Raw genomic sequence first — 27,314 nt, 5'->3', positions numbered from 1 at the left:
TAAACCTGATACTGAACTATTTTAGTCGTACAAAATTACATTTTATAGAGAGGTATAATTTATCATTATAATTAAATAGGATAGTTTAGAATTAAATATATCCCAATAAATTGCCTTTTATTAAAATATGTAGGCGTAATTAACGTCGGGGGTTAACGTAACTGTTTTGAGAGAATGGATTTATTACTGGAAGGAAGATAATTTCGTGCATGACTTTACCAAGAAACAAAATCTAACAATGCGGAAACACGTCGTAGACTACACCCTTCTTTGATTGGTAATGATGGCTGCCATGCGGCAAATTAGCGTTAGTGTTTCCAATTAAAAGTTTGACATTTAAAAGGTTTAAAGTATGTAAAATTACCATAGTTTACGTAAGGCACGTATAAGAAGTCTTCGAAGAATTAACGTATTCGAACACATTAATTTTGCACCGTTCATAAGGTGTTAATCTCAGCTTATTTATTAGTATTAAGAAATATCTACACGTTTGTATTGGGATTCCGAACATTCGATTGAGAAATCGAAATAATATCTACAATTAAATGGTAGAAATTTCACTAAAGTTTCTGATGATGTGTTTCTTACACATTTCGAAATGAAGAGGTAAATTATTCTCTTCTACATACAAGATACATCCACAGACCGTTTTCCGTGTAACCAATTATTGTTTATATGGAAACGAATAATCGAGGATTCGGCAACCTTTCAACGTATTGGATAGTAAAGTACGCTAATGAATTTCTCTTCTTACATATACAATAAAATCAATTTTTACAAAAATTATTCCGACAATAAACAGACATTTTAACAGAAGACAATCTCCAAAAATTACAAAGTAAGAACATGTATTTACACGTTAATGGTTGTATTTCTTTACCCTGGACAGCGAGACCAGGTAGGGTCTGTCTATTCTTTACGTGAGATTAATGTTTTTCATCCACATTTTATTAACCAGGTATTTAATCTACTGTAATGTCATTTTAATTCATAAAATTAAAAAAAAATAGCCAATAAGTTACTTTTGCTTATACAAAATTGACTCCAATAAAATTCCTTATAGTCTGAATATGTAAGTTGAATTGTAGAATTATTTACTAAAACATTGAAATAATTTTCTACAAGGTTTTTATCATTATTATTTCAGAAGAAAATTCTTATTAAAATTTTTGGTCAAATTTCGCCACCGTCTATTTTTATTCTTAAATTTTTGATTGGCCAAATAAAGCATTTTCGTCAGCATGAAGACGGATTAAAAAATAAAAAAAAACCGGCAGCGAGTTGCTTAACTTTCCCGGCAACACTTGGTGACGCCTCTGTTATCAAAAGTTTTTAATAATAAAATATATTTTTAACTGTTATAAAATGACAAAAAAGCTTAAATTTTTAGGGTTTGAGTTTTTATAAAAAAGTTGTAAATGCTAATAACGAGTAAAATCGTCATTAAGTCCGACCCAACTGGAGATACACACAACCCCCATTATCTCCCCACCCCCTCCACCTTTAATCACCAAAATTTAATAACATCGATACCCCTAATAAATAAACCTTCCTGCAAAATTTCAGAAATTTTCAACAAAAAGCACGGGAGTTATTAAGCTTCAAAGAAGGTGAACAAAATCGTACCCCCCCCACACACACATAAACACACACTGACATCCATACATACAGGGAAAAAAACGGAATTTTTTGCATTCCTCGACTTTTCACGGTGTCCTGAGCCCAAAAATTTAGAAATCTTGGAGGTGTCATTTTTTGACCGATGGCCATACGTTTCCTTTTGTTATATATAACAATTATTATTATTTTTTACCACGTAACGTCTAAGGAATATAAAAAGACTCGTGGCTGTTGTGAGAAGGATTTAACTTTATAAAAGTAATCGACAACGTATACGGAATGGTTCAAACCAAGTTAAAGACTTGATTTAAACGATTTTAACTAATTGTATTTACTAGACAGCCATTAGGGAGAATGTAGGCCTGTGTCATCGGCGTAATTTTAATATAAAAAGTAAATTAAGGTCATCAGAACGTTTCGCCTGGTAACTTTAGCAGATGTGGAAACCGTGAGAAACGGTGAAATGTCACGTCACGCAGCGACAACCTTGCGTGAAGTAAACGAAATAGGTGGAGACCGGCGGAATTTCGGCAATTGAACAGAATATCAAGTTAACACGTCTGTAAAATCAAAGATTTTATTAAGAAAAGTACCCGTTTACTTTCAAAATAAACAAATGTATCCAATTTTCCAATTAAAATAACAAAAGTTTACTCTTTTTTTTACGTTTAAAATTCTTATAAAATTAATTAATTTTCGCAATTTTAAGTTATATTATTACATTAAAAATTAATTACTATTAATGAATTTCATTAAATTGATCTACGAAATTTATTCTACTTAATAATAGTAACTTTGAGGATTTTTTTATGAAAGTAGCTCCATACATTTGAGCTGACAGTCCTCATAAACGAAGTCGAATTGAATTTAATTCCCAAAATTAAAGTACTTTTATTTTTAAAAAATTTTCTAAACTTTAAATTTTAATTTAGAAAAAATTACTATATTTTATCATTTTTTTTTCCTTTGAAAAATTGTACATATTTAATTTGTTTGTCCATCCAAGCGTTTTAAGTGAACCATTAGTGTACTAGAACTATAAAATTCAGAAAGTAATTTCACACACGAAACAATAAAAAAACAAGGTTAAAATCTGATCCTCTGGGAGCAGGAAGAGAGGAAAAAAATTACATTTTTTCGTGTTTCCTTTCACCTTTCTTTTTGTATTTTTACTTTTAAATTAAACTTCTAAAAGTAAAACTAAAAATTTACAATTACCACGCCTCGATAGAAGTACCATTTGTCTCGAACTATGCACACGAAATGACCCAAAATTTATTATCTTACTTAAAAGATGATGCTCGAATAATGTAAATTAACGTTTCTTTCGATAAATAGTGGATATTTTAATTATATAATTTAACTATTTTTGAAGGAAAGTGGGCCCACTTTTAATTCTCAACCCCCATCTCTCTCTCAAATCCCGAAAAAGGGCCTAACATAACACGTAAACTAAATAATCTACACCTTAATTAGAACCTCACACTTTTAAATTTTTAGTAGAGGAGGCAGAGCAGAAGCGAGTTTAAATTCGGTCCTTAAATAAATATCCCCTATTTTAAATTAAAGACATTTTCCATATAAAACACAACAATACCGGAAAAATTGTGTGTTGCATTTAAGTTTTGCTTTCTCATTGTTAAGAGAGAAAAATATATGAGAAGCAATCGGGTAGACGATTCTTGAGCCAATAATAATGGAGCGCAGCCAAAATAACCATTGATGATGATGTGTACAAATGAATGTTGGGAACAATTTATCGACAAACGATTTCGTGACAATTTTCCGGTGTTACATTTCCGGCATTGGCTCAGATAAAACATTTATGTGAATGGTTAGTGACACCTATTTATCAAATTGCAAATTTCAGACATTACGCTCGAGCATGTGAAGAATTCGAAATTTTTGAATGGTAAAAAAATGATGCGCTATCCTTTCAAGCATAGTTTGGAAATGCATCGTTAGTTCTCTAGATAATCCTTGCCACAAAACTACATCACTCAAGCATGTTTTTAGTTCATTTTACCAAGCGTAACTAATCTACTTCGGGAGGATATCAGAGAATCCCATTTCTGGATCCGGTTAACAATTTAATTACGTTTAAATAAGTCTAAGAATAAATTAAATAAATTCGGTATTTTATTCATAAACATTTAAAATATAAAAATAGAATTTTTATAATAGGTATTTTTATTGTTTATGATTTTTCTCCTAACACGACTTGACTTGTCTTCATCAAAACGAAATTTCTTTTAGTTTTCGATTAATCGAACGGACAGACAAACGTAAAAACATCCAATCTTAGTCTATTTTAGCTTGTGAAAAGATTAGAATTTTGTTCGGTAAAGAGTGTATCCTATCCATGATTTATATTATATTCATTATATGGATCCATTACAATAAGGTTTAATTTCTAAAAATTTTGCGGTTGAATTCTCTTAATTTTAACTTAAACATGGACCGAAAAGGATTTAAAATATCATTTATTTTTTAATCCGTTTCTAATTTTAAAATTTCGATGTATGTCAAGACCAAATGTCACCTTCAGTCGATAGTCTCCAAGGATGAATTGTCAGTAACATTCGGCAATCAACGTTTTACCAATGACTTTTTAAATTGTGTGCAAAGAAATAATATATTTTCTCTTCTTATTGTTCTCTAGAGTCATTTTAAATATAGAATTTTCTTCCCGTCCTCATTGTATAAGATGAAAAAATTGTTCTACAATTAATTAGAATATTAAAATTTCACTTTCTTTTACGTCTATTAAACATTTACTAATGAATATTTTAATTATTATATAATAAAATTAAATATTCGTATCTATTCTAAACATTCATTTGTAATTGGCCTATTTAAATATGTAAATTGTTTTGTTCATCAGCGATTCCCAACCCTCAAGGACGAGCAATTTGCAAAAAATTCAGGTATTGTTTTGATAATTCATATTTCCGTTGATTTAATCTCTATCGTATAAACTCTAAGTGGATATCACATTTATTAGTGTGTGTAAACATAATGTGCATTGATTTGAAAGAGGAAGGCAATGGACAGACGTAGTTAGAAGGGCCTTAGAGACACATTTATCCTTTGTCCTGTGTGAAATTGATGATGACAATGATGCTGATGACGATAACAGAAGATAAAACAAAGGTAAAATTTCTAAAAATAATATTAAAGCTCTGGATTGACAAGATTCCATTTCGTATTAGGAGGTCTACTAATTTTATTAAAACGGTTAATGTTACCTATGGTTCCAAAATGGCGGCTCGTCTCTGATTCCAGCAAATAGAAGAAAGGAAACAATGGAGACGCACGTTCTAACCTAACCTATTCTAATAAATTACCATAATTATTACCAACAAAATTATTAGAATAGGTTAGATTAGGTTAGAACGTGCGTCCCCACTGTTTCCTTTCTTCTATTTACTGGAATCAGAGACGAGCCGCCATTTTGGAACCATAGGTAACATTAACCATTAAAACTTATTTTAAATGTAAATTTAACTTAATTTATAAAAGGGCGTCTTAAAAATATTAAAAAAAAATAATTGAATTACTTTTTTTTCTCATAAATAGACGTCAGCCGTTTTGTTTTTACAATTAATGTCGAAGTGTGGCCTATGTGTTAGTTAAAGAGAATTCCTGTTTTATATAATAACTAGTTTCGCAGTTTTATAACTAGTTTTAAAAAGAAATAAGCCACTTTTTATATTTATAAATAATTTTATATTAAAATTATATAATTTTAATGTGTTTACTTCGTAGACATATGCATATAGATTTAGGTTATGCATATGTATGCGTGCATAATGTACGGTGTAAGTTCTATCACCTTAAAATTTGATATATTTATTTTAAAATTCAATGAAAAACAATTATTTAGTGTTTAAACTGCTTCTAAATAATTTTATTGCTAATAAGTCATATAAGTTACCTTAATTTGTTAGTAAGGTTTTTCTAAGGAGTAAAATTGTACTTATGAATGGGAGGTTTGGATCCTCCTCAAAATTTAAACCTTCCCAAGGAACCATATCTCTAATTGTGACCCTTGGCGAGATATTCTCCTCCAAAGTTTTCGTGACGTCGCACCCAAAAAGGGGTGCCGGGTTTTTATGGATGTGATTCTTGGATGTCTGGAAAGGTTTTGCGTGCTGATTTCGGGGAAGATGCCTAAAACTTGAGAAGGGCCGCATTGTAAATCATTGGTTCCTTTGACTTTTTTACTCCTATGGGCATGGAATACAACTGTAAGGTCCCCACCGCCCCATTCTGAGCTGCATTTGTACCATACTAAAATTTAATACACAGCCAAATCTCGATATAGCCTCCTCCTAAATAGTGTCACCACGGTAAAGCGCCGACGAATACTTGTGAACGAATTCTACTCATAAATATTGGAAAATCCTTTCAGTATCTACGAAGTAATAAATGCGCAATTCTGCATTATTATCACCTAAATATAACTTTCAAACTCAAACGTGTGTGTAGACTTAATACTGTTTATAATTATTATTTGAGATACTTCGATTTAGCGCTACACTCGATTTAGTGCCAATTTTTAGAGCCGAACAAGTAGTAGAGCAAAATCGAAGGTTTACTGGATCTTTCTTAAATTTAAGAATAAGTTTTTAAATTTATATATATATACATTTATATTAGAAGATACGACACTTGTATTGTACGTGTCGTACAATTTCACACGTCGGTATTAATTAAGCGAAAGAGAATACAGTATAACGAACGACTGACTGTATTAAAAAATGTTTTTAACAGAGAATTTAAAAAAGATAAAGAGACTTTTCATTAAAATTCAACCCGTTCTATTTAGAGAAAGAAAGAAAAGTTGAATGTGTTATGTTGTCGTCTTAATTAACATATTTAAAGACCCAAAGACTTCATTCGTACGCACAAAGAATAAAGAAATAAGTTGTGAGAGTTTTAAATGTGAATAATTGGGTTGATATTTATACATATATACAGTGTATATGTATATGTAATCTTGTGTATATTTCTCATGTGTGTTTATATATATATATATATACACAAGAATGTGATATTGTTGACATACATCTTGTGTCTTTTTGAAACAATTGAAAATTGTTTTTAAATTTTAATTTCTGTTTGTTTCGTTAGAAACAATTGTTAGAAACGTTAAAAACAATTCTAGAACTGTTTCTAATGAAACAGAAATTTTTGTATTGACTTCTTAAGTTTTATTTCAAAGTTGTGTTAAGATGAAATATTTTTATTAATTAATATTTGTTTTTTTAAAAATTAATATACGCCAATCAAGTCAAATATTTTAATTTTTTAATTAATTTACTAATGACTTTTAAATTTTTAAAATGTTATTCATTTTTTAATTAGTAAAAAATACAAAAATAAGTATTTGCATTATATAGAAAACAATACTACAATCAACCCATTACGTTAATATAAAGTTAAATTAAAATTTAAAAAATTACGTTTTTATAATTTTATTTAATAAATCTAATAAGGAATTCAGGTTATCTCTGTCAAATATCCTTTTTATTTTAATTTAAACGATGAAGTCCTAGTGTTTTTAGTGTTGTTATAGCCTATACGTTAATCAAACTAAATATGATTTCTTAAACGTTATTGTATTATATTACACAACATTACAATAATTAAATTTAGTAAAAAGTGAGTAAATTAATAATTAAACTAAACGTTAAATAGGGAGACATTCGAATACCACGTAAGCATTTGAAAGGCGAGAAGAGGAAAGAAAATACTCACTTGGGAAGGAAAATCGAATTGATGCTTACGTAAGATATTTTTAAGTCCTTTGGGGCATGTAAAGGGCTATAAAAAGACGTGTAAAAATTATTATAAATATTCAAGTTTACCTGCGAAATATCAGTTTTCTAATTTAAAATATTCTATAGTACAGGGGGCAATATCCTATCTTACAGACAACACTACACGGGAGCTTGTCCCAGTCATTCATTTATAGAATAATCAGAACGAATAGATGCAGACATTAACATACGGGGCATTGTGAAACAGAGGAATTTCAACAATCGAAGGAGTAAAAATAGCTATCGGAGGATGCTTTAATGACTTCCAGCGTATTCTATCTAGTTTTCAATTGCTTAGGCTGAAATATGTAATAATTTATATAACAATTTAATTAGTTTTTATACGTAGACTATTGTTTGCGCTTAAACACTTTTGTAATTATAAGTTGAAATACGTTTTTGTTTTCTAATTACCGTATAATCTTGTATAACTTTTGTCGTTGGCACAAACGAAAAAAATAAGTGTAAACGAAAATATTGCCGAAGAATTTAAAAAAAAATAACAATAGGAGTTAAACTGTTACTTGTTAATAGTTAAAAAATGGAAAACAATAAGTAAGAAAAAATGGAGAAAAAGAAAATTCTATTAGAATACTTCATTCATTTAACTGAAGAAATTTTATAATTACGCCAATATAATTACTATATTATCATCTTTAGACCTTAATTATGAAGTCTGAGCGTGTAATAAATGCAATATCCACTAAATACATGGTTAGTTACAATATAATATCTCATATAAACTGTATAAAATTTTGTTTTATATCGTTTTAAAGCCATAGAATAATAACTGAACCTGAGGCAGTGTGAAATTTCCGCAAATTACTCGTCGATATACCACAGTTTAATTGTTATCAATGAATTAATGGCAAATAACAAGACTTTAATTAATTAATTTTTATTTTATGAATTCTAAATCCTTTTGATTTAGCATTGTTCTACGAATTTGAGTGTAAATTTTCCCACTCGATCTCATTTCCACTCTTAAAATGAATAAGTTCTATTTTGTAATCTCTTTTTAATAATATAAAATTTCAAATATTTATTGTAACAGAAAAATACAGTAAAATAAATCTTAAAATTTAAAAATGATAAATAAGTAAATAAATAAATAACAAGTAACAAAAATAAAAATGATGTGTATATCTCACTATCATTAGCGCCATCCAGGGAGTTTTACATAAACTAATATTATACTATTTATTAATAAAACATTGTAAAAAATATAAATTAATATACGTATATAATATATACAAATAATATAAATATAAACAAATATTTATATTCAAATTTAGGAAATTTGAAAAAATTGTAAAATATTTTGAATATTTTTCTCAGAAAATTTTAAATATTTTACACGCATTTCTAACAAACAATACCATGAAAAATATTCGTATTGTGACATTAAAACTTGTGAATTGTAGTAATTATTGAAAGACAAGAATATTCATTCTATTATTAGGAAGTAGAAAAACGACTTTTCGTCTCAATATACAAATATTTCAACCTAAAACGAGAACGGTTCCTTTCAAAAAAAGAAAAAAAAATGCTCGTTTTAAGTAAGTTATGTTACTAAATTCAATACTTCACTTTGGACAATGTTCAAAGAAAACCAAACTTTTTTGAAGAACACTTAACGTCTTATATTATACTGTAATACCACGTCTTCTGCTAAGCATTGCTCAAAATCTATTCGCATATAACAATTACTAATTGTTCTTATTCGTGAGAAATTATAGGAATACAGTAAAACCTGTTCAAAACGGTACATGCCATTCGATACCGTGCAAGTCCCGGTTTATACAAGTTTTACTATGTATATAAGTGTTAATGTGGGGTGGTTCAAATTGCTGGTTGGGCATGGCCACTTACCTTTTTTTAATTAAGAAAAATTTGAATGTATTTTATATTTATAAAGAAAAATTCAGGTAAAAAAAAAAATATATATATATATATATGTATGTATATATATATATTTTTAAATTAGTAATTTAGTAGGAATAGATTCAAATTCTTCATAACTGTCATTCCAGTTTTAAATTCTTTCCATCAAATTCCATATTTGTATGGAAGGTGATAAGCAAGAGTGGAATTTGTGTCCAAGGGATTTATGGAATATTTGCTGTAGATTATGATAAAAAGAATTTGAAATTGGGAAGACAATTCTGCTTACTAAGCAGATATTTTTAGAAATTGTATTACACGTATTATCCATTGCTTATGTATTTTCATTCACTACTTTGAATATATTTATTCGCATATCTACAATGTACTCATTCGCAAAGTTGAATCGCATTCAACTTGAATGTAATCCAATTTAACTGTTTTGAATGAACTATTTTGAATCTTTTATGTCTTTAATATATCACTCTATAGTGTAAAAATACTAATTCTGAAATGTGTTTACTCTAATTGACATCATCGTTACATCACAATGACGAAAGTGTGTCGTCGTCGTCGCACGTATCATCATTATCTTTCTAAAAAAATCATTTAAATAAATTAGAAAATACGCCAATTAAAAAAATTGTATTAATATTTTAATGGGAGGATGTTATTAAAATGGTTTATGATTATTTAAGTAGAAAAGTTTAATTAATTAAATTTTAATTCATACATAAGTATGAGTGATATCAGAATTTTAATGAGTTTGCCTACACCTTCAGAGCCATACAAGACTTGCATGGTAAAATTAACATGAAAATTAGGATTGGGGTCAAATGAACGTCGACTATATAAGGAACCAACCTTTTTTTTTAATCTTTTATATAATAAATAAAATAAATAAGTAGGCCTTTTTTAATTTAAATTTTATATTCTTCATTTTGAATGCATTGCAATTAATAAAATTTAATTACTTTTTTTTAAACTTTAAAGTATTCTAATTAACATATTTAAATTGAATTAAACGCTAAATTATATGCCATTTTTATTACAAAATTTGTTAAATGATTAAATTCAACCGGCTCTATATTAATTGTCGTTAAAAATAAAGAGAATTTCGAAATTTAAAGTGTTTTTTATACAGAAATTATTGAGAAATTACATAATTTTAAGCTCATAATATCAAAAATCATAACAATAGACTTGTTTTATGTTATTTAGATCAGTAGTTTACAAATTTATTTTGTAGTTGCACCTTAAATGATTTACTTCGACTTGTATCATTCATTCGATACCCTATAATTTATTTAAAATTCAAAAAAAATATTAAGTCTGTAATTAATTTATAAATTAAAGATTTAAGAAAGCTCGCGACAACCTAGAATCTTGTGATGATCATTGTTGTAATCGTAAATTTAGAAGGCCTACGATTTCTCAGCGACGTAGTATTTCTCTCAGGACCTCCTACCTACTCGTATCGTCTCTACGCTTTCAAATTCTCCTGTGACTTAATCGTAGCTCAAAAATCCAAATTAAAGGGTACTAAAAGTAAGCAAGCAATTTCGGGTATATACGAATTTACGTATATACAGTAATAAACTTATACTAATACTGCGTACAGTAATATCAAAGTTCAGTACATTCAGTGTAACTTCTTTTTACAAAGTTCATTTTTTATGGTTCTGCGCTAGCTACTGTTATCGGGAGGGTCATAAATAACACCCACTCAGTAACCAGTTGTGGCATAGCCGATACCACGTTTTCTTATAGTACAAATTTTACAATATCAGCTGCTCTTGTCGCGTTATTTAATTCTCTCCGAGAAACGATCTAATAACATCACAGCGTATTTACCAACAATAAGAACTTTGCACATTTTACAAGGTTTTTTTTTCTATCATTGTTCCTATCTTTTGAAAAGTAGTACAGGAAGAAGAATTTATCAGCTTTTCATTTTACTGATGCATCGTTGTATCAGTAATATAGCGAAACACATTTACTTTAACGAAATCTCTGGGACTTCTAAACGTGAATCCGAAGTCAATCTGTTGAAGAACTTTATCGCTTTTCTTCTTCTTTTCAGTAAAAACTCGCATTTAATTTCCTAGGATTTTGCCATTTCCTTTGCTGTAAATAATACTTTCCCATGAGAAAGATAATCACTTTATTTACATTGTTTACAATTAGAAAATGCCACGCGACAGCAGATTTCCTCTCCATCATACGACTCAGATAACAGATCTGTCATAGGTGGCTGCTGATAAACTCGGAGACGGTTGGTACTTAGTGGTATAAAATAGCAAAAAGCTTAATTTTCGGGAAGGGATGGATATTATAAAAAATTTTAAATGCTAATAATGAGCAAAATCGTCATTTAAGTCCGACCTAACTGGAGGTACACACGACCTCTTTTATCTCGCCATCCCCTCGCCCTTTAATCACCAAAATTTAAAGGCACCAAACCCCCTAATACACTAACCTCTCTGCAACATTTCAAAAATTTTCGAGAGAAAGCACAGGAGTTATTAAGCTTCAAACAGTGTGATCAAAATCGTGCCACCCACACACATACACTAACCTCCATGCATACAGAAATTATCCCCGAATATTATTGCATTTCTCGACGTTAGAAGGTGTTCTAAGACCAAAAATGTAAAAATCTTGGGGGGGGGGTTCATTTTTTGAGCGATGACCATAATATCCCTCTGTTATATATAACAACCGGGAAAGTATTAATAATAATTTTTCAATAAAGATATTGAGAATGAAAAAATGGCGAGATATGAAAAATACATTTGTAATTTCTATTACTCGTGTTTCTCCTTTCTATAAACTACAATAAGTAAATAAAATTTGTTTAATTATATAAAATCTACACAAATAATTACACTTTATCAATCACAAAATTGTAATTAATAACACATTAGACCTTTCATTTTATCCAATTATACACACAACTTATTATACTTACCTGAAGTTCCAACTTATCACCTTTTTTATGGAAAAAGATGTCATAGAATTCATGGTATAATATGAAAATATAATTATTCTGAAAACATATAAGTAAAGTAATGCTGATGTTAAACACTAAACACATGTTAATGTATAATTTCAAGCTAGTATATGCTGATGATATTGATTTTTCTAGTGTTTTGTGCTATTTCTTTATGCTTTAAACATAATTTTAACACTATGATGTTTAACATTTTAATTTAAAAAATAACTGATTAATTTATAGTTTCAAATTTTTTTATTTTACCAGAAAATTATTACGTTTAGACTTTATATATAAATATTTTATATAATAAAAGAATCATTAAAACTGTGATAAATATTGTTGGAAAGGCCATAAACATTTCATATCTTGCAGAAATTTTTAGTGTTACTTCTTTATTAATGTGTTAAAACTGGCAAGTATATGTCAAAGGGTATAAAAACACAGGTTTTTTGTCAAATCTTGTGTGTTTAACAAGCATTTTTAATTTAAAACAACACAAAAGATTTTATAAAATTTTCGGTATAAATACATGTAAACAAAGATGTAACGTACATAAATAATGCTAATCCAATAATCCCTTCAACATTTCAAATAAATATAATTTTAGATACATTTAAAATCTAAAAGATATAATAATTTTATGGTAAATATTTAATAACAAAATGTTAAAATAATATTTAATCAGATACACATTATTTTCCAAGATGATATATTTTTATATTTTTAAAATTAACTTTCTTTTTGTATTTAAATTTAATGTTTGTTTTTATCCTAAATTAAATCCTGAACATAAAACATTACCCTATTCTTATTACAAGAATTGTCATATTTTTTTAAAGCTACAAGTTATAACGAATTTAATTGTTTATCAAACTATACAAGACTTTTTAAATTAATGACATGAATTATTTTTAAAAGTATAAAATATTTGTTTTAATTGTCGATGGAAAATCTTCAAATCGAAAATTATTTTTGGTAGAGTTTATCTTCTTGTTTTTGAAAAGAAAATTACAAGAATAAACTCTCACAAAAATACATAATTCCCACGAGAGCCGTTGCTCATTGCTTTTTTTTTCAATTCCAGAACAAAAACAGTTTGTTTATAAAAAAACACTATATTCTTTCCACGTTTTCTAACAAATTTAACTAAAATTTTCTCTTAAAAACTTTATATAGGGCCTATACATATAAAAATAAATTTCTTTTATACATTACTTAAAAAAAGAAACAAAAAACTAGACAAACAATTTAACTTTTACAATTTTCTATATATTTTTAAATTGTTTACTTATATAAATAATAAAGATTAAAGTAAAAAATTTATTTTTACAGTTGTTAAAGTATAGATAAATGTGAAAATATTGGATAATTCAAAAGGAACAAGTAATTTGAGAGTTTTCTTAATTAACCTCTCTATATTCAATTAATTTATATCTATTATTATCAAATTAAGTAAGATTCCTTTTATGATATCTTCGAGAGCTTTTTCTTGTGTTTTTTTGATAGTTGACAATTGAAAATGTGTAAAAAATATACTGCATAAATAAGCTATTATTTATTGAAAAATTTCTGGTAGGCATCAACAAAGATATTGTTTACGTGTACGGTTTGCCAAGAAGTGAAAATAAAGAAAAATAGCTATGCCACGAGAAATATTTGTTGATTTAGCTGTCATTTCGTATATGAAAGAATTAATGAAAATGTATTACGATACGCCTTATCTGTATTCTTTCAAAACATCTTTACAAGGACATTATTTAATAGCCTTTGGAGTTCTTTTGAACGATCTTTTGCCACGACATCGTTTTTAAAAGTAATAATTCAATATTCGAAACATTCCCCCAAAGAAAAACTATTTTTGGTCGGGTAAAAAAAAAATTTCAATTCTATTTTATCACCTCCTTTTTATTCGGACCGAACTTCGGGATTAGCTTAACAAAAAATAATCTAAATTTAATCAAAATGAAAGCCATAAATTGAAAAAAAGGAAATCCTTTTTATATTACCGAGGCACATCCGTTTAACTTTTAATTTAAATTTACATCTTTTACTGAGCGGATGATTAAAAAAGTGGGCTTTCGAGACAAAAAAACATTCGTCTTGTTACCCGTGGTTAACGAGCCGTCATAATGGTGACAATTATGTATCCCCTATACAATGATTAGCCGTTAGCACTTAAAGATAATCCATGGAGGTTCGATATTGCAATGGAAGTAATCCCCACGCCAATCTTTCAACTAACCAGATGATTCCTCGGAGGAAAATTTTTCATCCGGGAACCAATTGCTTCGCCGGTTTGATGGTCAACACAACATTTAATCTAGTTTGGGGGGTTCGGGACATCCGCGATATTAAATCCACTATTCGTTTTCATTTCGAACACGCCGATACGGCTGAATGTGATAAGATTTACTCCACCTCCTCGTAGGCCTATACATAAATATATATATAAGTTGCGAGAGCGCAAGATTCTCATCCGGAGCAGAGACGGTGAACAAGAAACGTCGTTGCCTCTTACACTCCTACCGTCGACCATGTTACAACTCAGATACCTATTTGTGATAAGTTTATGCCTTATTTATGTCGATTGGTGTTCTGGTAAATATCTTTATTTTATTGTATTTCTCTAACTAATTAGTTGCTTGGAGTGATTTTCCCAAATTTTTTAATTTTAGAATGCAGAAAACTTAATTTGCATATTATGTAAAGATTTATAATTGAATCTACGTTTAAATTAAATCTAGTTCTTAACTAACCGCTTGATAAGATAATCATCTGTCGGCGAGTGTCGCATTATCCCGAGGGCAAATTTAGAACTAATTCTGGGGGCCCCCCCATCGACTGGGGCCCCCATACCGATCTTTTATAAGAAACTATTTTCCCAAAAATGTCTGAAATCAATACTATACATGGGCGCCCCCATAATTCAAATTCGTCTCGGACCCGTGAAGCTATAACGCTCCACTGTCATGGTTTCGAGTATGATCCCGACTTACCAAATTGTTTTTTTGTGGATGATTTTGGTTTCTGGCTTTTTCTCCTGCCTTCGTTCAACTTGGCTAACTCTTTCCGAGTTTAGGCTAACCCAAAATGAGTAGAATTAAAACGTAACTTACTGAATTTAAGTAAGAAATAAAACCCAATCTGACCTTTATACCCGAACCGTGTTTTATCTTTGTTTACCTTTTAAATAGTTCCTCGTTTTATTATTGAAATACCGGTAGAGTTAATTTTTTTAAATGCTATTTTAGGATTTGACTATTACGAAGAAGATAAAAGGCAAGATTTAGTTCCGTTCCCAAGAGTGGGAAGATCAGATTCCGAATGGAAAGAAAGAGAGAAACCAAAAGGTTTAATTCCATTTCCTCGAGTGGGCAAGAGACAAGAACTAATACCATTTCCAAGAGTCGGAAGATCATTTTATGATGCTTGGGATTTCCTAGAAGATAACGATCAGCACGAACCCTCCTATATTTTATTCCCCTTTTCAAAGAGGATCGTATCCTTAAAGCCTAGAATCGGTCGTAAAAAGAGATCGATCGATTACGATCAGGAAGCGGAGGAATCAAACTGGGAAGACAACTTGGATCGATCGACTCGACAGTTAATTCCCGGCGCACGATTTGGTAAAAGGAACGAAATTTGCGGTGACGTCAGCAAACGGGGCCAGTTAGATCCTCCACGAATTGGAAGATCCGATTCAGAAATCAAGACGAGAGCCCTAAATCCTCGCATAGGAAGAGCAATGTTAACGCCAAGAATAGGAAGATCCGGTAACAAACATTAAAATATATCATTTAGAATTTGATGAAAGTCCTTTGTATCCTATTTGGATATCTCCTATAACCTCAAGATGTATACAAAAAGAAAATATTGATGTAGATATAAAATTATATCGAAAGGAAAATTAATAAAATGCAATCTTTCATATAAAAAGTATTTATTCCAATCAAAATTCCAAGTATATATATATTTTTCTTCTCCTCCTATAAAGTAAATAAATAAATGCGTAGGCATATTTTTATTTATAATAAAATAAACTTTTAATCGTAATTAATCGAAATAATTGTATTACATAATTTACGCGAATGACTTTTATATACAGGAATTATATTTTTAAAGCATTTATAAAGACAGTAAAATAAAAATATAATCGTAAATGAATATTATAGACTTACAATATAATTATAAACAGCTAAAATTTAGAACTAATTCTTTTCACTTACTAATTAACGGCTGATAAAACTGATACGTAATTATATATTCTCGTTAAGGCGTTAAAATTTAACTAACTATTAATTATATATAATTTAAATTTAATTATTATTAACAATGTACATATTTTTCAACATTATTTTTCATTCCGAAACATGATATTCGTGAACAAATCAGAGGTAACTCGCGAAATTATCAAAAATAAATGACATGATTTTCTATTCGGTCATCATTTATCCTTCTGTTAATAGAGAAATAATTAAGAAAAAAATTAAATTAATAACGTTACGTAGCTATTAACATTCAATAATATAACAAATTTAAAAAAAATTTATACCTTTATGTACATTATTTGTTTATATAATGGCCCCCATTGCTTTAAGAGCTACTAGAGCATTGACGGCTTTCTGTTTAAAAAAAAAAAAAAATGGAAAAATTGTTTTAAGAAGCTTTATTTTGATAATTTTTCCACAGAAGAAAATATTAATATAATAAAAAATATAATATTAAGCCTGCCTAATACCTGCCATCTTCTTCGAATGACAAATCTCTTTAACCTGCTCTTGTCTAATTTTGTTTCTTCTTTCTTCTTATCACGCTTTAAAAAAGGTTAAAATCAATCTTTATAAATGCTAGCCTAATAATTGTATTTGACACTAATTACGATCAGTACAATGATGATAATATCATTAGAAATTGCATAAAATTATAAAGTATTCCTCTTACCCTGAGCCAAGGATGTTCGAGACATTGCGTAGCGCTCATTCTTTCACTAGTTAAACCAGAACTGATATTATTAATTAGTAAAAAAAATTAATTAATTACAATTAACTTAGGGTTAATACGTATATATATACACATACTCTTTATCTCTTATTAACAATTTTGATATAAAATCTTTAGCTTCGTTCGAAATATTGTCAAAATTTTCGTCGTCGTAATCGTATTCTGCTTTTGTAACGTTGGCCATCGTTTCCAGTTCATTATCTCCCATAAATGGCGATAATCCCGATAATCTAAATTAGGATAATTATTAATTCCTTCGACGATAATCCTTAGATTAATATATTTATTTAAATTAACGGAAGATTACTTACAGGACGTAACATATGACTCCCACGCTCCACATATCTGTTTCGTAACCGATCATGTCGAAATTAACAACTTCCGGTGCCACAAATTCGGGCGTGCCAAACAGCACCTGAAGTTTTTTGTCCGGTTCGAATCTCCTCGCGAAGCCAAAATCGATTAATTTAATCCTGTTTCCGGTTCGAGTCACGCATAATATATTTTCTGGCTGGGAAAAATGTCTATTTTATTATCTGTTTATTATAATTAAATAATTGACTGTGGTGGCAGGGGCACAAATATAGATATTTTTGAAAAATTTTAAAGGTTATTTTCGGTATAGCTTCGTGGGGACCAGATAAATTTGAATTAGGGGCATCGCGTACAGTGTCGACTTCTTGGAGGGAATTTTTTGGAGGAAATATTTTCTTCTAAAAAATCGGTATCATGGCCTTAGGAAACTACTTTTTATGTCCAAATTAAACTGTAATTAACAAGATAATTACTTTCATATCCAGATGAAGAATATTTTTGCTATGCATGTATTCGAGTCCTTCGCAGATTTGTCTGACAAAGATGCTGCAGGCCTTCTCCGTTAGAACAAAGTCGTCGTCGATAATCCTTTCGAACAACTCTCCCCCTTCTATTCTGAAATGAAAATAACAAAGATTCCATTCCATTTATTAATTTCTCTTAAGAAAATTCTTAAATTCTTTTTATTTAACTCTGTATCCTTACAGTTCTAGGACCAAACACATTTCTTTTTTTCCGTCGTCGAAGGCGTCGTATAACTGTAAAAGTCGAGGATGTTGAAGATACCTCATGATTTCTACTTCTCTTTCCACTTCTTTACGATCTTCGGCTCGAATTGTTTTAATAAATTTTGCCGCCAACTGGCGACCCGTCGTCTTCTCGGTACATCTGTACACCACTCCAAATTTTCCTCTATAATTAGTTCACAATGTTACGTAAGTAAACGAGCTAATACACTAAAATACTGAGGAAAAACAAACTTAAAAGTAATCTTAACCTCATGAAATATTATATATTCGATTTTAATCGCATTTAAAAACTAATTATTTTCAATTAAGGCAAAAAATACAATGTAAAATAAAGTAAATTTAATAATTAAATTTAGTTTTGCGTGTCTAATAATTACCAAGTAAATAAAACTCACTTTCCTAATTCTTCGTGCAAAGAATATTCACTTTTTACATCGGCTCCTTTTTTAACCGTTACATTTTTTGGCTCGAAGGGTGGTTCCAATTCTAATAAAATAAATAAAATATATAATTTATAATTCGTTATAATAATATTTAAATAAACTGCCTGTTAAATGGACGGATTACCAAGACATTTTTACATAAATCATATTTATAGAGTCCTTTCTGCGAAAATCTCTTTTTAGAAAGAGGGATTCGAAAATTTAATATGTCAAAATTTCTAGAAAATTTTTAATAACGACCACACATTTCAACTGAAATTGTATGCAAACTTTTCAAATAAGTTATAATATTTGTAGTACAGTATATTTATTTCTGGTTAGATCACTTGTAATTAAGTCTTTAAAACTCTACAATATCCTTTAAAGCAAATAATTTGAATATATCTTTAAAAAATATTTTATTAGTCGTGTTTTTTCGAGACTGAAGATGGGATCACCTCACCCCGCCTCACTACAGTTCATTGCACGTACACACATTACGTACTGTACACACTACGTAGTGATTAAATACCATGTTTGGTTATGTTTACCGAATTACGGAGCGGAAAAGATGATGGAAACGGTGCCATTCTCTAAAACACCATTAAAATGTATTGCCATTTTAGCCGGTATTTTACTTTCCGAATAATTTACATTATTTAAATAAATATTTACAAATTTTGACAACAGATGGCACCATATATTTAATATAGAAAAGTAAAAAAAATTTACCTCCGTCTGGGTCTGTTTCGTCCACATAAATCATGATTTGGACTTTAGGTCTGAAACATTAAGTAATCGTAATCTTATTAAAAATTTCAAAAATATTCCTTTATTATTACTATATTTTGCATTGTTTATAAATCAATTCTGTTTTATTGTAGCCTAGTTTAATATCAATATTATTTAAGGCAGCCCAAAACGACTTTTGGGGTGCCTTAAATAATAAACTTAATTTCTAACAAACCTAAAACAATTTAAACTCAAAGTTGGATAGTTTAAGTATAAAAGTTGTTTTGTCATTTCAATACAGGCATTGTAATATTTTACCAATTTACTTCAAAATAACCCTTAAAAGACATTGTTTCAGTGTATAACAGTTTATTAATTTATCTCTCAACTTATTCTTACGATCCAATATTTAAATAATTTACGTAACACATTTATAAATATTTTTAAATAGTTACAAAATATCATGTAAACTTATTTCATATTTATTAATATTTACAGATAGATCCATGTTCTTTTCACGACATATTTGTTTGTAATTCCTCTTCTAAACATAATATTTTTAACATTTATTTATGTTATTATCTGAATACAAATATATCCTTTACTTAACGTCTAACAACAAGCTTCACTTTGAATATAAACTTAGTTATTTCTTTTAAAACTTAATATTTTAGTACATAATATTAAAAATGTACATTTTACAAGTTTAAATTCTAATCTTTTTATTAAAATTTCATTAAAATTTTTAATTGATTTATTCACTTACAATTAAAAATCTTAATTTTTACTAAATTAAATTGAATTTTAATAGAATATGAACAATATCTTAATCACTAAAAATACATTTATATATAGCACTAGTGTCATTATCAGTTGTTTCACTTTAAGTACTTAAATATCATGTTTAAATATTTAAAATATTTTAATACTTAAGAAGCTGTAGTTATTTGTAAAACTCATAATAATATATTTTACAAAATGTACAGTACATTAGTAAAAAATTAAAATAAAAAAAAATAATTAAACATTAATTAATTTTAAAAAAGTGAAGAGTAGGAAAAAAATTGATTATCTTTAAGTGAATTTCTTATATTTTTATTCTAAAATATTTAAGCTAAAAATGGTTTGCAGTTATTTAACATTGAGTAATAAGCGTGAAAAAGAAATTTCTTCAAACAGAAAAGTCTTTGTTTCAAGTTGAAAGTAGTAGTAGTAGAGTAACATTATACTCAATATAGTGGTTGGGCTTTTGAAAATAAAGATTTAAGAAATAATGTAAAAGTATTTCATAGAATTTTTATTAAAAAAATAATAATAATAATAATTTATTTAAATTTCTTATTAAATTATTTATAATTACGAAAATAATTTTATATATTTTATTATTATTTAACTTTGTTTAATGTGATAGAAGTATTTTAAATAAAGACTCCATTGTTCGTTTAAAAAAATTGATTTGTTTTTAAAATTCTTTCTTATGTTTATACTCTAAAAGCGTATCAAATGATACTTTCAAGGTAATCATTTAAAAATTTGTTATTAAATTTTTAATCTAAAAACGAATTTATTTTAAACTGTCTCAATATTAAATTATATAAACTTTATACACTATTAAAGTAGTTTATAAAGTAATATAAAATAGTATATTTGAATTATATAAAAAAAATTTGGAGTTTTATAAATTTGACTTCTTATTTTATGATTTAATTTATAATTTAATCATTATAAAATAATAAAAAGAAAATATTTATATCTAAAACACTCACCCTTTCTTTGTTGTACTCCCAATTTCTTGGATAAATAAACCTTTAAAAAAAATTTAAATGAAAACAATTAACATTTTTTTAAAAATAAGAATATTATCATCATCTTTTGTTACTTTTTCCAAAAATATCATAATAACAAAAGTATAAAATAGAAAAAATATGGAATAATTAACAAAGATTCATTTAATAAAATGAAAATATCCAATAAAATAATATAAAGTAAAAAATCTGATTTAATTGTTCAAGATATTAAATATTTTAAGGTCTCATAAATTACAATTATACAAAATAATCTTTAATTTTTTTTTGAGATAAAGAAAATATATTTAAAGAAAACAAAGAATCACTTATCTAGAATAATTGTAGATTAAATATAATAATAAAAAGAAAACAAGGAATAAACTGTTATGGAAATGTCAGTTTAAAGAGTTCTTTGACAAAATCCGATTTAAACACTTGGAAATTTTTAACCAGGCGCCACTCTCGGGCTAGACTCGGGGTCCACCACTGTACAATTTAAATAAACTTGTCAATGCCCATTCCTATAAAGTCCTTGAAACTAAATGCGGTACCAGAAGCGTGTTTATTTTTCGCATTTCGACGAAATCCACGTGCGAGGATAGAACGAACGGTCCAGAAAAATATAACACGAAAATTCAGTGTCATTTGTCTTTCGTGGGGTTTTTAGGGCTGCGGGCAATTGATTTACTTAATTTAGGGCTTCGGTTCGATTTAAGTAGATTCGATTATTACCTTACTGGTCACTCTTCCTATATGTATATAGTAATTTCGTAACGACAGGGCCACATCGTAGTTTAAGAATTACGAAAAATCAAAATGACTTCTTTGGGTTTCGGAGGCCCGAACTACTAATTATGAAGTTCCCAATATGTTAAAACCACAGCGACGTTAAAAAATTATGTAATATTTAAAAAAGTATCTTCACACCTCTTTAATATACGAGAAATTCGACGCAATAAATAACCTATAACCCTTGTCACGTGGTCTCCCGTACCTCCGAACCAAAATAATATAACTCGTGTAAATGACAACATAAATAGAATGTTTTCATATTATACAAATTAAGTATTGGGTAGAATTAGGCCTAATATTATTCGCACGTAGAGCCAGAATTTTGATTAATTTAAAACATAACCCGCCGATCGACACGTGTACAGATGACCGAACTAAAAGTAAACGTGTGACGAAGAAAAACGATAAGAAAGGAAATGTAATACAACAATAGTTTTAGAGGAGTTTCAGGTCATATCTTTGGCTTTCGGCCACCGACAAAGTATATTAATGTCATTTCGTAAAGCAGTCAGACGTACGCTCGTATTCCGGGTTAAGAATTTTATTTATTTGAATAAAATTTGAAGAAAATAATAAATATTAATATAACAGTCGACAAGGAATAGCAATAACATCTGTGAAGAAAATTCTTAAAAAATTCGTATCCTACAAATTTCTGTTACGTAATTTTTAAAAGGAATTGACAGCCACGTTCTATAAGAAAATTGATTTTTCTTGCATTTTTACGGAAAATGACGTAACTAATAATAAACTAGAGTCGTGTTGTTGAAATGTTCCTTTAATTTAAAGTGCCAGCCATTAAATATTGCTCTCGTCCCATTTTTATTCTTATGTAACACAACGTTTGCTTTGATTTTGGAGTGCGAACCAAGAGAAAAATGTTAAAAAATAAAAAAAAAAACCCAATTACTAAAGTTTCAGTTCGCCTTCTGTAGAAGGGATCGTGTGAATTTTACTCTTCGCTGCCTAATTGTTTTTTTATTTGTTTTTTTTTAAATTCCTTTCTAACACATGCGAAGCCAAGCCATGGAGTGAAAAGATAAAGGCAAATTTATAAATTTTATTTTCCAATTAAAGTGCCGAAACGTTTAAGTTTTGTCAGTAAAAAACCCAGATATTTATAAAATATTATACCATAAAGTCAGAACCGGTCGTCATTCTTACTATCTTCTGACAAATTTTGATCTGGTGGTGTGATCAAAATTTGCCCAGGGACTCGTAACCTTTGACCCACTGAGGATTCTGCCGAAATTGTCAGATGGCCCGTAATTCGATCTCTTCCCCGGTTTCGTCTTCCCTCCCCGTACCAGCCGTGCATATATAAATCGATCTTTAAAATTAGATACGTAATCTCGCCATACTTTAAAACGTTTGTGTTTATTGTGTTAAACTATTTCGGCAAGTTTACAATTACTTATTGTTTTAGCTTTGTTTATTGATTATTTCGATTTTATCTCCGAATGTATCGAAGCTCTGAATTTAATTTTAAAAGTGTGTTCTACTTATAACCGGTGAAACGTAAATATTATACGCAATTTTACTCTATAAATCGTTTCAAAATGGCCTCCAAACTTAAAAAAAATTTATCGCATATATAATTTCACCTATATTTGTTTTTTTAATTAATTACAGTAATTTTAAAGCATATTAATAATTAAAAATTGCAATTATATACTTTACCGTCTATGTAACACACCAATTAAGTTCAAAGAATAATTTCTTTTTGCTTAAATTTTCTAAAAAAATCAACATTCGATCCGTTTTTAACATTTTTTTCGATTATTTTTTAAGTAGAAAGAACATCCTAATTATTAATTAACGGCGCAGAAAGTAGGTATAATATGTAAATAACTTTTTAAAATATTCCATTACCTTGATTAAAATGAATAATCGACATTTAAACTGTTGTAACTTCTGCATGGGCGAAGGTGACAATCCATTAAACATAAGTACATCCTCCTTACAAACGAAATGTAAAAAATGCGTACAATTTTAATCCGGATAATGTGTGAAAATTAGATGCGTGACTCAATACTTTCTTAGACGAATTCATTAATCGTTAATAGTTCTAAATTTAGTATGGGGTGTATCTATTACACTTATTTAATGTTGCAAAACTTTAAAGTTTCGTGTTTAGACCGCATGTGGGTAGAAATAAATGACTTGAAATCGATATTAAATTTCATTATCTCATACACTAAAAAAAGGCCGTTAAAAATTTCTTACAATTTTTTTTTATCTACTATAATTTAATAGCAAACCGTATATAGAGTTTATTTACATTTCTAAAATATATTTATTTATATACAGTGATTTTTTTTATTCGTGTGATGTAATTTCGATATAAGCGCGTGTTACTTATACGTACAGTTAAATTTTTTTTATTTTAATGTAGACGTAATTTAATGGAGTCTGACAGAACAATAATTTAACTTTTAAATGCCAAAGTTTGAATAGTTTATACTTTTAGAATGCCAAAATATATGAAATGCTAAAAATAAAGAGCACCAATTTCACAATTTTCTATTTCAAAATCGACAAAAACATGTTCGATAATGAACAGCCATAAAAATGTTTATAGAAAGGATTTCTTTTAAGTTTATTTTAATTATTTTCCTTCTTAAAATTTACATTTTAATTTAATAATAAAAAGAAAATCCATTTGATGATATCTTTTTTCTTAAATTAAAGTATAAGCCTACGTATTGTAATAATTAGTTAAATTACATAATTGCTGTGAATGAAAACCTTCCAAAGCCTTAATTAAAAAATAAATAAAGATCTTAAATTCAAAATTTACTATGAGTAACATTGCCTAGTTTGCAATTCTTAATATTTATTCATTTTTTAGGCATAGAGATTAGTTACGGAAGTATGAATCATATACTTAACATATAATTACTTATTCAATTGAGTAGTGTATACAACTAAGTTTAGAATTGATCTTTTCTATTACTTGCTTACATTTATACCCAAATACTTATATAAAAGTATGACTTTTTGCATGTAAATAAGACATTCTCAAAGGTATTAATAGCATAATAGCATCAGCATTTACAAGACTGAAATACCTGAGTATACGCCAGAGAAATTTTTAGTTAATATATAATAAAAACTCTATTTTTGTTATATATAAGTTTATAAATAAATACAAGAGTCTACACGCCTTAATTCTCTGCCTTACTTTTCTAATTTCCATAGTAAAATTAAGTTTAACGGAAGCGTCGAAAGTGGAAAATTATAAATGGAAAAATATGTTTTTAGCAAACCTGAGCGTTTACCTGGCGTAAAGCTTTTGGCTGAGAGAGTTCATTAATTACACCTTAAGTCACCTGAAAGCGGTAGAATGACGTCAGGTTCAACGCGTGTTAAAGATGGAAACGAGTGTATTGACATCTTGTATTAATATTTGTTAACGTTATTTACATTTAGTAATTATTTTCGTTTACTTTATCACTAAAACTTAACGTTATTTTCTTAAATACATAACAAGGAAACAAGCGATTTCACAAACACGAAATGTTTTCTTAATGGCTCACTCATTTGATGTTTAAAAGTCCGATTTAAAACGTAATTAATTGAAATGAATTACACGAATGTTATAAAGTGTAATTATTTTAAAATTAATTAACAGTTTTCTAAGAAAAGTCCTTTCTCGAATATTTAAAAAGACAAAGGTAAAATTTCAAACGAACATAAATCATTCTTAAAATAAGTGTTGGCTTTCACAAATGAGTCTTTCTTTAATGAACTCTCATTAATTTTAACAAAACCACTTCGTCAAAAAGACCAGAAAAACCGTGTTAAAACCTTCAAACCAATTATTTTAATGGGATTTTATATCAAACCAAACCAAATAAGCAATTAACTAAGACGTGTCGACGTTTATAATACTAAATACTACAAGAGCTTAGAGTTCGAACCCTGGAAAAAAATACTACAAAGCAATTTTTGTTTAATAAAGCGCATATTTTGAATAAATATACAAAAATATAATATAAACAATCCACCCACAGCGTGTTGGTGTCCTCGCTTAAGCACTAATTCCCTACAAGGACCAACAGTTCTATATTTAGTCGCTCGCTACTCCACATTCTGTCTCCGCTTATCCTTATATTAATAGAGTTGAAACGATATTATTAAACATTATAAAAGTATTCTACGTAATTATTAATAAACATCTGCGTGACTTACCTGCTACAATATTACGAATAAACCTCCGATTACGGGGAAAGTAAAAAATCGAATGAATGTAATGATTAAAAGAAACGTGTTTACAACGAGGGTGAATGACGTCAAAATGACGTGCCGTACTTTAAATCACCTGTCATTGGATATTTATAAAAGAGATTGTAAAAGTTTTGACCAATGACGGGCTCATTTCATATTCGAAATGATTCAAAATTGTCTTTCGTTTTCTTATATTTGTGCGCTGTGTTTAAGTCCCGTTATCGAAGTAAATCCTTGCAATTAAGCTGATAAAAACATTTAAATAATTTCTCCAATATTAATTTCATTTTTAATAAATAAATTCTGTAGAAAGGAAATAAGCTATTTTGTTATAAAGCTGTAAATAATGTTTTACTTCCTTCTTTAACGTGATTACTTTCTTTGAAACAATATAAAATATTATATATTTATTATTTAGCCTAATTAAACGAAAGTAAAAAAAATAATAAGCTGTGTGTAATAAGCAATTTTTATAATAATTTTAAAAATATTTTATTCTATATTATTCGGTTTAAAACGAGTAAGGTGATAACATATGTAACTTCCAAAATTCTGTTATCAATTAATTTACGCGGGTTCTATCTCGGGGGGTCAGGTAGGGCCCGTGTATATTACGTTTTAAACGCGGGTTCTCGAGATAGGGCCTGTGTTTATAACGTAGCCCAATATTTAGGAAGCATCAAACGTTTGTTACCAATGATTCGTTCCACTGCATTTCTGATGTATTAAGGGGAAAGGAACCTCCCTTATTTTCGTCGAATTTTATTATTTAAAAGTACAGTACGAATTTTTGTTTCGCTACCGAGGAGCCACAGAAGATTGACCCCAGGCTTTTCCTATCTGTGACTAACGTAACAAATTTTTGTACCCGTATTCGTTTTACGAAATGTTCTAAGAAAGGAAATTTGTAGAATTAGTCATTGGCAGTCGGAAAATCGAAAATTTATAACAATTAACCG

At 28.4% G+C, this 27,314-nt stretch overlaps 2 protein-coding genes across 5 annotated transcripts; one reads left to right on the top strand and one right to left on the bottom strand.

The window, feature by feature from the left end:
- The first annotated feature begins 14,779 nt into the window (after positions 1 to 14,779).
- LOC136972970 (uncharacterized) lies at positions 14,780 to 16,263 on the top strand. Its single transcript, XM_067267675.1, has 2 exons — positions 14,780 to 14,925; positions 15,579 to 16,263. The coding sequence occupies exons 1-2, from the start codon at positions 14,862 to 14,864 to the stop codon at positions 16,112 to 16,114; spliced, it is 600 nt and encodes a 199-aa protein (XP_067123776.1). The 5' UTR covers positions 14,780 to 14,861; the 3' UTR covers positions 16,115 to 16,263.
- A 47-nt stretch (positions 16,264 to 16,310) lies between these two features.
- Positions 16,311 to 26,414, bottom strand: LOC136972279 (myosin light chain kinase, smooth muscle-like). 4 transcript variants are annotated; one of them, XM_067267014.1, is made up of 13 exons: positions 26,320 to 26,413; positions 26,140 to 26,235; positions 21,313 to 21,352; positions 19,547 to 19,596; positions 18,788 to 18,878; positions 18,349 to 18,555; positions 18,117 to 18,258; positions 17,640 to 17,839; positions 17,406 to 17,558; positions 17,269 to 17,329; positions 17,066 to 17,140; positions 16,880 to 16,949; positions 16,312 to 16,783 (listed from the first exon to the last, which is right to left on the bottom strand). In XM_067267014.1, exons 4-12 carry the CDS (start codon positions 19,578 to 19,580, stop codon positions 16,899 to 16,901), a joined length of 1,014 nt encoding a protein of 337 aa, XP_067123115.1. In that variant the 5' UTR covers positions 19,581 to 19,596; positions 21,313 to 21,352; positions 26,140 to 26,235; positions 26,320 to 26,413; the 3' UTR covers positions 16,312 to 16,783; positions 16,880 to 16,898. The 4 variants fall into 4 exon arrangements, with proteins under 4 accessions (XP_067122969.1, XP_067123115.1, XP_067123176.1 ...); XM_067266868.1 differs by lacking the exons at positions 26,140 to 26,235; positions 26,320 to 26,413 and adding an exon at positions 23,998 to 24,135 and having other exon boundaries at positions 16,311 to 16,783; XM_067267075.1 differs by lacking the exon at positions 26,140 to 26,235 and having other exon boundaries at positions 26,320 to 26,414.
- Between the last annotated feature and the right edge of the window lie 900 nt (positions 26,415 to 27,314).

The sequence above is a fragment of the Centruroides vittatus genome, unplaced genomic scaffold (assembly GCF_030686945.1).
Source record: "Centruroides vittatus isolate TY-2023 unplaced genomic scaffold, ASM3068694v2 contig_10, whole genome shotgun sequence".
NCBI lineage: Eukaryota > Metazoa > Arthropoda > Arachnida > Scorpiones > Buthidae > Centruroides > Centruroides vittatus.
This window is presented reverse-complemented; position numbering and strand designations above follow the sequence as displayed.